This window comes from Parasteatoda tepidariorum, chromosome 7 (genome assembly GCF_043381705.1).
Source record: "Parasteatoda tepidariorum isolate YZ-2023 chromosome 7, CAS_Ptep_4.0, whole genome shotgun sequence".
Classification (NCBI taxonomy): domain Eukaryota; kingdom Metazoa; phylum Arthropoda; class Arachnida; order Araneae; family Theridiidae; genus Parasteatoda; species Parasteatoda tepidariorum.
Window position 1 is genome coordinate 50,586,962 of NC_092210.1, and position 13,061 is coordinate 50,600,022.

A 13,061-nucleotide genomic window follows, 5' to 3' on the forward strand; every position below is an offset into this window, starting at 1 on the left:
TTTATTTACTATTCAGAAAGATATATCTAAAACAAAGTAAAATTGATTTTAATCTACTCCTTAATGGAAGAATAAATATTGATATATCTTAATTAAAATACTAATTGGTAATAGAGTATTTTACTATATTAAGAACATTTTGAACGCGAATCAATATATTTGAAAACCATTATTCAATTTGATTTCTTTGAAAGCACTGAACACATTTTAAGTTGAATCAATTATAAAAATAACCATATTATTAACTTGATGAAATGGTCCAAATGGTTAACACACGGTGTATCCCTCATTAAAGCATTGTAAACAAACCGCAAAAGGGAAGACTAGACCGTTTAATGTAAGACAAATAAAAATACGAGTATATTTAAAGCTTTGTTTTCTTCCTTAACTCACCTATATTGAATTATATTCTATTAACAAACTTGATAAAACAACCCCTCTTTAAAATTTCTCAAAATCTCTAAAAAGTGGATTAATATAAATGTTTCAAGCTAAAACTTCTGATAAAGATAGAAAAAGACTATCTATTAAGGTATACAATTCCACAAAATCATTCTAATTTAGAGAATAATAAATAAGAATGTGTTATCTTTGTAACCATATTTTTTTACACACATATTTTGTATACATATTTTTGCCATTAAAAGAAATGGATTAATATGAATATTTCACACTAAATTTTCTGATTAAGATAGAAAAAGGCTATTGATAAAGGTATACAATTCTACAAAATCATTCTAATTTAGAGAATAATAACTAAGAATGTGTTATCTCTGTAACCATATTTCTTCACACACATATTTTGTATTCATATTTTTGCCGTTAAAAGAAGAATAGTGCCAGTGTAAACATGTTCACACCAATCCTTATTTCATGTGTAAACACTAGCCTTACTAGGTTAATGTCAAAATGGGTGAAAAACCGTTAGTAATAACATATGACTCTTTTTGAAATTATGAAAATAAAATATGTAATTAAAGGGGTAAAGAATTTGTAAGTTACTTTTGCACATTGGAAGCCTTTTTTAAATTTCTACAAAAATCACAGTGTAATTTTGCAACTGCGCATTGAAGAGTGTTTTAACGTTGCCAATATACAATATCTCACAAAGGAAACTTGACCAATAAGTTAAAACCTTATTCATGTCTACTCTAGCTCCGTATCCACCCTAGCCCCCTTTCTCCTAAAGTAAATTCAGAGTATGTGGAATATTAATATTTGACAGATATTCTTACAAGTAAACTTTATATTTTGAAACAGTTAATGAATAAAATTTTTAAAAATACATTTGATATTTTAATTTTTGAGTTATAAAAGTGATTTTATTTATCCACTCCTCTTTAAGTATTATTGAAACATCAATATTAAAAATTTATTTATTACAAACCTTTCACACTTTATCAAAGCAACTCTTTTACATATAAAATATCAAAATCCTCAACAACAAGGGCTCTTTGTTATTTTACATTCTCTGTCTAAATAATCTGAATGCGGGTAATATTAATTGAAAAATTGAGGCAGAAACTTATGGGAACCTTGTTTATCTACTTGATATTATAAAGCTTCAATAAGACGAAGAGAATATAAGTAAGATATGGAAATAAGATGTTTCGTTTTTGCTTCTGAATATTAATAAATATACATTTTGGAAAAAAAAAACTTTTATGCGAGTTAGAAAAAAAATAAAGGCCCAGTTCTCATACAAATAGTCTTAATATTTGTAAAAATATAAACAAATGCTTACGAGTATACTTTTTTCATATTTACAGTTTAACAACAAGGGCTTTTTATGTTTCAATAAATTAATAAACTATGAAAGAAACGAATTTTAATTTTAAATCAGGTACACGAGTTTTGCAAGAAGATTCAAAAAATTGTTTTACTGTAAACTAACACCGTACAAATTATATTCATTACAAATTAAACTTTTTTTAAAAGATTTTTCATGGTAACATTAGAACAAGTTAAAAGTATAAATACTTCACATATCAAAATTACGTTACTTTGATTACTTCATCAAAATTTAACGAAATTTTATTTTTAATATAATATTTTTAATAATTTATGTTTAATGAAATACATTCAAATTTTTGGAAAAATTTCGAACTAATTGAAAAGTAAATCTGATTTTGATAAACATTTAATCAAGTTATTATATTAATAATATATATATCAAGTTATTATATTGACAAAAATATTTGCTCAAGTTATAATATGATAAATATTCAATCTTGTTATTATGCCTTATCGGGATTAGAGTACAATTTTGTGAGAAATATTTCAACAATTTTTGCGATTTAAATCTTAATAAACAAACATGGATAGATTTATGTATTCAAGATCTAACGCAAGTAAAAGTCTAGAAATAACTTTTACTGTTAGATTTGTAATACAAATTATAAATAAATTTATCCATTATCCACATTTGCATGTGGATTAAAAGATGTCAAGCAATAAATTACTTAATTTTTTTCTGTTTTTTTTACGGATATTACAATTTGCTTTGAAGTTAAAAATATTAAATTATATTTGTGAAAAACAAATTCAAAAAATCTATTCTTTATTTTGCTCTTCATTGCTTGTAAAAATTTTTTTTTTGGAAAGTGTTTTTTTAAAGTTAAATTTTTGTTTCACTTTGCAGTGCTTTACAAAAAAAATTCTATGAAAAAAAATATCTTGTAATATCCATTTCATAATATCAACCTAAGAAAATGTTACAAATTTTTCAACGTAAGATCTATTTATATATAAGTAGTTTTTAATTGCAAAAAATGTCCTAAAAACGTGAAAATTCCTGTTATGGGACCTGAATATAAAGTTGAAAAAGGCCATGTATAAAATTGCTCAAGATTTCTTATCCCTTATGTAAATAGTAAAAGCTCTATAACAAAAAGCAATAAGGGACGTTTTATAATGGATGGATGCTTAAAGTTTGTAGTGGTGCTAGGCGATTTCTGAATTTTAAAATCGCGATAGATCATCAGGAAGTATCGATACTTCCTGATATTTTCTAAGTTGGATAATTTACAGAATTTTCCTATTGTTCAATATTTTTGTTTCGTAAATGAAATCACAATCTCTGACAGTAATATCATACAGATAATTATCGCTTTACTCATCATCAATAGTCCTCACTATATTATCATACTCAATATTTATAGTTGGCGATAATAATCTTGAAAAATTATATTATCCGTAATTTTTCTTATCGATAATGTTCACGACATTATGGTACTCAATATTTATCTGTGCTGTTAATTATTATAATAATTATTGTAAAATCTTTATTAGTTGTAATTCGATATTTATTGTATGTAAGATAATGATTTTAAGTTCGATGTTTTTCTTAGAACGTACAATATACCGTGACAATCACTGTTAGTTATCAAAGTACAGGGTTATTCATAATTCCCTCCGCCTGTAAACGCCATTTTTCCTTATTACAATTGGCTTCAGTGGTACATGTTACTACCATCTACCGGCAACTGCTTAAATTAAAACTTGAATACTCGGAATAATTTCATATGTTCTTTTTTGCCATATTCGTCATTGTTTTTTCACTATAACGCTTCGAAACCCCGGATGGAATTATGAATAACCCTGCATTTAAAAATATCAATGTTTCAAGATAAATTGTTCAAATTTAGTTTCCAGCAAGTTAACTTCTAATTTGAATTATTTCTTGATTGTAGCGAGGCAACTTATTTTAATTTTAAACCATCGATAATAAAAAAGATAAACTATTTAAGAATGCCATGCATGGTTTAGAAATTCTTACGAAAATTCATATTTAAACTATTTTTTATGTATTCAAAATGTAATAGCTAGAGCTTAAGCTATTCATTTAAGCATCGATGAAATTTGAGTGTTAATTATTTTTTGCATCCTGTGGTTTCTTTGATTTCAAATGATTTCCTTTGATGTTAGATGGCGAAACAACATTCGCTTTAGTAATTTTTTCCTTGGTTCTTTTGGAGGTTTGAGTTCCTGATTTTTTGTCTTTTCCAATATTGGGAGGGAGTCTTTGCGGAGATTTGTTGGAGATTTTTGCTCGGAAACCTTTGCAGTAGGCATCTAATATGGCTGGAGGTATTTGTTCCGGAGAAAGATATTTGGTGGTAACGTAGTAATCCAGTAAAGCATAGCAAATTTTTTTGCCCAGTTGAAGATCTAAGTTTGATCAAAGAAAAAGGTTATGGACAAGACATTCTACATAGTCTACAAAAAACATTCTACAAGGTGCACATAATATACAACCATTTTAGATGAAAAACAGGGTCAATGAAAGATTTTAATTCCATAAAGTTTTTATTTATTACGAAATAAAGTTTTTATTTAATCATAAAGCGGACATAAAGCAATTACTAATGTGCAGCACTCAAAAAAAGTGAACATCGTAATAATTTTTGACGTAATGATCACGTGCTAGGACTCAATCTTATTGATTCAAGGGTCTAACCTTAATGTGCTAATTAATTACTGCAACTGATGATTTAAATTACAAAATAAGAGACAAAAACGTATTTTGTGTGGATAAACACAATTTTTTTCACCGAATATGAATTAAAGTTAATTTCAGTTTTTGAGTAATTCTTCATAGCAAGGAAACTAAGTGAATCTAAAACTTTTTGAAACTCATTTAGTTTGAAATTTTTTGCACCAATTAACATTATTTATCCGAAGTTAATTTCATTAAAAATTTCCTTAATGCTTTCGTTTATTTAAAAATAAGTGAATAAAAATTTTAATTGTAAGTTTTCTAAATTTGAGGGGAATAGGCCGAACAATTCTTGCAATACGAAATAGACAAAAAGAGAGTGACTGATCACAGGCCTAAACTATAGACTATATTTTTCATATTGCGGGTCGTCCAACATATTTTGAGGATACAAATCCGTCGGAAAAATGATATATTTAATCAGAAAAAGTACGTTTGTGTCTGCTCTTTTAATTTATTCACCAAATTATTCAACAAAAAATAAGTACCTTTTAAGCACTTTTGAGTACTCAAAAAATATTTTTAAGCACTTAAAATCATAATTAGGAAAAGTTGGAACGTTTTTGTCAATTGACGTTTTATATTGTTTTAACCGTCATGTCAAAAAAAAAACCTTTTGCATTGTTTTTGACAAGTGTCAAAAATTATGAAATTTTGAATCATGTAAAACGAATGGCATTTTCATACGCTACGGACTGACAATAGGCCCAAATAGATTGGGGTTGAATTAATTGTGAAAACGTTGAATAGGAACAATGTGACCTGTATCTTTTTGCATAATTCGAAGCGAAAATCAACGTGGTAAAGGAAAAATCTCATTTTGAAAAAGGGAAAAGTAAAGCATTTTTTAAAAACACCTAATGAAAAAAGCACCTTTAAGGGCTTTTAAAAATCGAAAATAAGCACCTTTAAGCACTTTTTAAAAACGCTATGCACCCTGTTAAAATATCATATATGCACTAATTAATTGGCAATTCTAAGCTCACGAACCATCAAGATTGATTCTAGTACGAGAAAATCCGATTATTAGATCAAACGTTATTAAGGTCATCATTTTTTTATGCATTGTGCAGTGCGCAAAAATAACGATCACTCTGAATAACGTTTGATTTTATGACCAGATTTTTACATTCTGAGACTTAATTGTTTGACGGCCTAACTGTAAATACGCTAATTAGAGCAGACAATATTCTAAGTTTGGAAATTAGACAAATTACTTTCTCGGAACAAACACATTCTTTTTTTTAAAAATAAATTTTGGTTTTTGACTCTAAACATATGGGGCTTCACCGTAATCTGGATTATAAAATTTGTCTATCTAAAGATAATTGCACATAAAAAATAATTTTTACTATACAATTTTTTTCATTATATAAGAGACAATGAGACAATTCGTTTCTCAGCCAAGACAGTGAGGGCATTTAAAAGTTATGTTCACCTACTTTAATTTTATCATAAAATTCTACATAATGACCAATTTAAAAATTACATGAAAGTAACTCGGAGCTCAGGGGATACAGCGTTTGCCTTACAATGCGGTGATCCAAGATCGAATCCCAGCGGTGGCTGGTTGGTACGAATTCTGCTGCCGTCTCGCACCTGCCATAGTACTGATGCAAAATATCCCCAATGGTAGACAGAATATGGGTTATAATTGGTCGGGCTAACCATGGGAGGTTTCTTCTCCATGTAACGCAAATGTGGGTTAGTTCCATCAAAAAGTTCTTCGCGAAGGCTAGTTTGTCCCATGCAGGTGTTCCCTTGTCTTCTAGGTTGCTACAAAGCTACGGAGCTGAACATTGATAGTTGTGAACTCAGAATTTCGTTTGCTGTTCAACGCTGGTTATAAAATAAAATAAAATATTAAATGAAAATGTATTTTACTTCAAATTTATATACCCTGTTCCAATTTTAACAACCTATATTTATATGTTTGCTACCACCTCATTATAGGAAACCTTAAAATAAATAGAAATCTTAAAATAATATAATAGATGAAAATAGTCTTCCTCAGCTAAGTAAGATCTACCTTTTAGAAAAGCGAAAATCCCTTTATTTTCTTTAATAGTTACATCATTCTAAATAGACTATTCTTCTACTTTCTTACACAATCGCGAAATCACTCTATACATTTTTGCATACGCAATGACAGTTTTTGTATGCTCATGTCATTGTCATACCAGCTCCCTGCCATGTCTCAACATTATCGTATACCTCACCAACGAATTAAACAACTTTTCGGTCGAATCTTCTTTAAGTTAAGGAACAGGTTCAAATTACAGGACGTGTGCGCATGTAATGATGATCCATTGATAGACGATGCGTGAAGAATGCTGCTTGTTCAATTTTCTCTTATTTTTAAATGATAGTTCGATTTTTTGTCTTTTTATTAGTGCCTCATAGTATTTTTCAGCTGTTCCAGTAGGTTGTTAATCTAGTTCCGACTTCAGACAATTTTGTTCTGCCGGCGAGGTGAAATTGAAGTTTAACACTTTTTCAAAGAAAAGGTGGGAAGCATGGTGTCCCAGCGTCTGCAAAAATGCATCAACTGATTCACCTTCCATTGAGGTGAACCAGGTTCGAATCTCAGCGATGACTGGTCGAAATGAACTCCGCATCCGGCTTGCACCGACTACAGTGCTGACGTGAAATATCTTCAGTGGTAGACGGATCATGGGTTACAGTACCGCGGTTTTACACACCATGTAAAGTAAATGCGGGTTAGTTCCATCAAAAAAGTTCTCCACGAAAGCAAATTTCTCCCAATACTTGATCTAGGAGTTTCCTTGTCTTCTGTATTGGGTTCAAAATTACAAGGCTACGGAGTTGAACATTAGTAGTCGTAAACCCAAGAAATTGGATTGGCTGTTCCACGACGGTTATAAAGTTATAAAAAAAACTATGTAGAAAAATTGACTTCTAACATCAAATATATTAAAAAAAAGATAAACTTATTTCGTCTTTCTTAAAAATAGGAGGCCTGAATTCTGGGATAGTCATTGTATTTACTTTTTATTTGCAGTTATGTCTTATAATTTGTTTGACTAGTGATATTCATTTCATGTTGGTGTTTAATTTCATTAAAGAATATTCTGCACATTTTTAATACTGTAAAATATTGTTAATTTTACTATACGATATATTAAAAAATCATTAATTTATGTATTAGAACAAATATAAGAAAATCAAAATACAATTAAAATCATTATTTAAGAAGATTACTTTTTAATTACAAGTGCGTGTATAACGAATTCTTCAAAAGTCAATTTTAGTGACGTCATTTTAGTAAGTAGATAGATTTATTTAACATTTAATTTGTTCGAAAAATTATTTCCTCCACAAAGGAAACTTCATAATTAAAGCTTTCATTAGTATAACGAGGGAATATCTATTAATTATTTAAACTTCTGTGAAACCTTTTAATATGAAAGGGCATTTTTTTAAAACTAATCAACAATGTAAGCGTTAAATACCGCAAATATCATTATTGTTTTACAATTCAAAAGAAAAAGTAAGATTTATTTTTAATTAAATTTGAATACATCTAGAATAAGATTGCTTCTATTATTGAATTGAAATTTAACATTTATCTACAAGACTTATCATATTTTATTATTCAACATAATTAGCGATAGGAATATTTAATTACTGTCCTAACTTTTGTGAGAATGAATAATGCATAACTTTGAGACAAAGTGAAAGTATGCTTTAAATTATTCCATGATTTAATTAAAATGATTTCTTTAACATTCCTCTGAATATTTTTGTACTAGTTAAGGAAAATGAACTGTTTTTAGTAATTTATTTGAAAATGTAATAATACTTTAAAATAAAATATCATTTATGTTAATAATCATTTCGAAGTAAAATTAAAAACAAAAATGAGTACGAGAAATTGATTAAAAACTGACATAAAGATATTAAAAAGATTTAAGCTATATTGAAAAGAATTATATTACATACAATTTCATAAGAGCAAAAGAGTCCAAAAGTTTCAGAGACTTCTATGGAACCATGTTGAAAAATATTTCTTCTTAAATTATTTGATTGAAGATTTGCACGGACTGTCTGTTAACAAGTCTATCATTATAACGCCTCCAAAAATGTTTTTTTGAGGAATCATTTTAAATAGTAATTTTTTATGCTGCTTACAAAGTTCTGCTTGAACTACGGTGGTTTAGGGTTGCCCAAGGGACATTAAATTACTTCCATTTTATTTAATGTGGTTGGGATCAAAGTTACAAGGCTACGGATCTGATCATTGATAGACGTAAAATTTCCGACTTTACAATGCCAGCTATAATATATATATATATATATATATATATATATATATAAATTTAATAAAATTATATTGAATACAATTCAAATATAACTANGTATATTGTACTTATCTTTAAAAATGCAGTTCTTATTTCACTGTCATATATATATATATATATACGCTTCTTGAAAAAGTAAAAAATACGAAAAATTTGACTTTTAAAAAATTTCTGAAAGATGTATTCGAACTAATAGTGTTGAGGCTCAAATATTTAGCAGCAAAATAATGGTTTACTTCTAGACAAACGCACATTTAGTTTAAAATAAAATTAGAAAAATTTTTTTTTACGGTTCCTATAAATATTCAAAACTAATTTATTTATCAAAAACATTAACTTATAATAATATCAAAATAGACACTAAATTAAAACATGAGTTAAATGGAATAATATATTTTTTTTATTATATTGCTTTTAATTTGAATAGATGTAACTAAAATGAGAAATTTTAACTGAAGACGATATCGACGTGAACGTGATTTAAAATATAATAGAAGGCCACATTATTATACTTTTTTTATCCTCATAATGAAGCCACATGATTGTAGTGGGACGAATCAAGATTAACCTTCTGTTTCTCCTTGTTATTTCAATGAAAGAAAATTGATGTTAGAATTTTAAAACCAAAAATCCTAAATTATGGTTGTTTATTGAGCGGCATTTGGGTGAAAAGAAAAATTTGATAAGGAAGAATCATATGCATTTCACATGTAAGTTAATTTATCACTTTTTAGAATAACAAATGTTTTATTTATTATATAAATGAACTTTTAGAATGTTCTTCTTTTCTTTAAAACATCGTTAATCCCGTATAAACGTATAAGATTATAACTTAACTATAAAGTAATGATTATATAGAATTTTTCATTATCAATACACAGCTATTTTTAATTTCAGTCCTAAAATGTAGTAGGCGAAGTTATGGCGACATTGTTGTTCCTAGCCTTCTTAATTTAATTACGTTATATTTTTAATTTTCTATAATGTTCTTGAAAGAATAAATTCTATGATATTTTTTAAATTCAGCAGCTTGATTGGAATTCATTTAGTTAGTAAAATACATTAGAGGTGTATGAAAGATTATTAAATAAAATTACTCGATAAATAGAACAATTTCTTTTTTAACACTTAATTGGGTGCTCGCAATTCGAGAAGAAGGGAAGTGATTATACCCAATTACGTGATTTAAATTAGATTTAATTAGATGTATATAAGCGACGTCACGCTAAGCCAATCAGCTCCGAACCTGATTGGCTTCAGAATCGACAAATGTCACGTTTTAGCTAAGGTGACGTCACTTGCAGGTATCCAATTGTAAGTTCTTTTATTCATAAGATAGTTTTAAATTTAAATCATCTGCTCCATTTTAATTACAATAAATTACAATATGTGAAAAAATTGAGTCTACTAGCAGTGGTGTTAATGCAGATTTACTTTATCATTGCAGGTGTAAAACTTAAAGAACGGAAAGTTTAAGAGTGGTGCGGATTTTTTTTTGAAAAAAAGGTTTTTAACGGTGAGGCAGCTCTTTCTTATTCTAAATTTTCATTTAATTTTTGACTCTTCCAAAATTGTTTCTTGTATGTGTTTTCGAAAATTCAAATTACCTGAAAAGATATCCCTGATTTTACAAGAAATAGTACTATTGTAAAACCTATGTTATACTAAAATTTAAATATCAATAAAAAATTATATGGGGCTGCTACAAAATAACTACAGATGTTTCGGAAAACTACTAAATCAAATTTAATACGTTTTATCAAATTTTTACTGTTTTTATATTAAAAAAGTTAAGATATTAAAAAATTAAAATTCTCTTAATTTTGCAAAAATGGAAGCATTTTTATGCTGTTTATGCGTATTAAAAAACAGAAATTCTAAAATAATTTTTAATCTTGTCCAAAAATGATCCAATATTTCACTGCTCCGCAAATTTGAACTCTTCTGAAGCTCTTAATTTCCATCTATTGCCTGCATAAGAATAAAATACGAATCTACCAGAAAAGAAAACTCATCTCAACTGTCAAACGAACCCCTTTCCCCCCGCCAAAATTGCCGAAAGGGAGAGAGCACGTGACTAAAGGGACTCTGTTTGAGATGATGGCGAAATATAACAACGGGCTTGCTTTATTTGTATTACAGCTACCAATATTACCAATAGTTACTACCAATATATAGTTGATAACAGTTAAAAAATATGTCTTTAAGGATACATTCTTCTTCATTGTAGACATGAACCGTCGTACTATTTCCCTTTGGCATCTCGTAACCATGGAAACTGACTTCCAGTGTATAACAATTCACTTTATCATTGAGGAATGATGATAGAAATCTAGAAAAAAAAATGACACAGTGTAAAATTGACTGCTTGTAATTCGAGTAGTAAAGTGAATATGCCTAACCATATGATTTAAATCAGATTTAATTGGATATCTGAAAGCGACGTCACGCATGTCTGTAGAACCTGATTGGCTTCTGAAAAGACAAATGCCATGATTTACCCTCGATGGCGTCACTTGCAGGTATCCAACTAAATAACTCTCATCAAATGAATTCAGAACTCTTAGTGGAATGTGCTTGGCTCCCTTGTTAAAAGAATAAATGAGATGGAGTATAATTTCAAATCAATTGTCTAATTATGTGTCAGTTCTATATTTATATTCATTTCAAGAATATAAATTAAGATTTTTAGTAAATTAAACGATGGCGAACATATAAATTAATATAGGTACAGTTTTAGAAACATTGAAATAAAAGTAGTTCTCAAAATAGACTGGTTTTTAAACGTTATGTAAATAATTGTACTAAAATTATACAGTATATTAGTGTAAGTGCAATAAAAATCTTTGTATTAAATTAAAAAATATAATTTTACCAATTTTGTAATCAAAGTGCAGGGTTTTGGCTAGCTTGGGTAAAGTAATGATATTCATGTCAATGTTTTCGCCATACACATCACTTGCGTAAATTTGTTTTGGATTCTATGGTCAATCAATCATTGTGAGTCGTGGTGGCTCAGGGAGTGTTCGCCTCCTAATGAGGAGAATTGGATTCGAATAGCAGCGTTGGCTGGTCGATACGAACTCCGATACCACAGAGCTGACGTAAGAGTATCCTCAGTGGTAAATGGATCATGGGTTAGAATTTCCTTACCGTTGAGCTTACCGCGGGAGGTTTTCCTTTCCATATAACGCAAATGCGAGTAAGTTCCATAAAAAGTTCTCCATGAAGGCTAGTTTGTCCCAACGCTTCACCCAAGTGTTTCTTTGACTTGTGGGTTGGGTTCAAAATTATAAGGCTGCAGAGTTGAACGTTGATAATCGTGAACTCAGAATTTAAGATTTTGCTCAACCGAGAATTTTAATAATAAAAATTTAACTGTCACAAAAGTATCAGCACAAAGCAAATCATGAGACTCTAAAGCTTTATTTTGCTATGTGGGAATTATACAACACATCATTGAGGAATGATACATATTTTGCGTAAGACCTAAATTTGAAAACTATTTTTAGAAATATAAGTTTTCAAAAATTATTTGTAACGTAATTACAACGAAGTGATCACTAAAAAATTCAAAATAAAAAATAATATTTTTAAAAACCACCTTTTTGTAGTGGAGAATAATAATTAAAAAAAAATTGAAAAACGAAAAACGTGGAGCGCATGAAATACATAACAGTAATGTTATAGTGTGTGTATGTGTGCTCTTGAGAATATATGTATGGTATATCTGTAATTGTAATTGTATCTAAATGTGGATGTGGAATATGTTTGTGTATATGCATATGTATGTGGATGTATATGTGGCTGTGCATGTGTATGAGTAAGAAAATGTGTATATTTATGTGTGTATATACTGTTATGTATTTCATGCTCCCCATGTTTTTCGTTTTTCGATTTTTTTTAATTATTATTCTCCACTACAAAACGTGGTTTTTAAAAACATTATTTTTTATTTTGAATTTTTTTATTTTTAATTATAATTTTTTTAATTTTTATTTTATATTTTTTAAAAGTTATTACTTTTCAATTATTATTCTTCACTACAAAAAACGTGGTTTTTAAAAATATATATTTTTATTTAGATTATTTTTCTTAGTCAAGAGTAGTCAAGACTACTACAAGACCACTACTAAAATAATAGAACTTTCATTTTAAATTAGGGATACAAAAATCTTTATAGAAAAACAATACCTTTACGACTTTCATTAGTTTTATGCTGATGACAACCAAAACAATCT

General features: G+C 28.3%; 1 protein-coding gene across 1 annotated transcript in view; it reads right to left on the reverse strand.

The window, feature by feature from the left end:
• Positions 1 to 2,588: 2,588 nt before the first annotated feature.
• The window catches only part of LOC122269131 (cytosolic carboxypeptidase 6-like), a 534,894-nt gene continuing 524,421 nt past the window's right edge, over positions 2,589 to 13,061 (reverse strand). Inside the window, exons 10-11 of the mRNA XM_043040819.2 lie at positions 11,034 to 11,152; positions 2,589 to 4,170 (exon numbers count right to left, since the gene is read on the reverse strand). Of these exons, the coding sequence (XP_042896753.1) occupies positions 3,869 to 4,170; positions 11,034 to 11,152 (421 nt within the window). The 3' untranslated portion in view covers positions 2,589 to 3,868. The remainder of the gene's footprint in view (positions 4,171 to 11,033; positions 11,153 to 13,061) is intronic.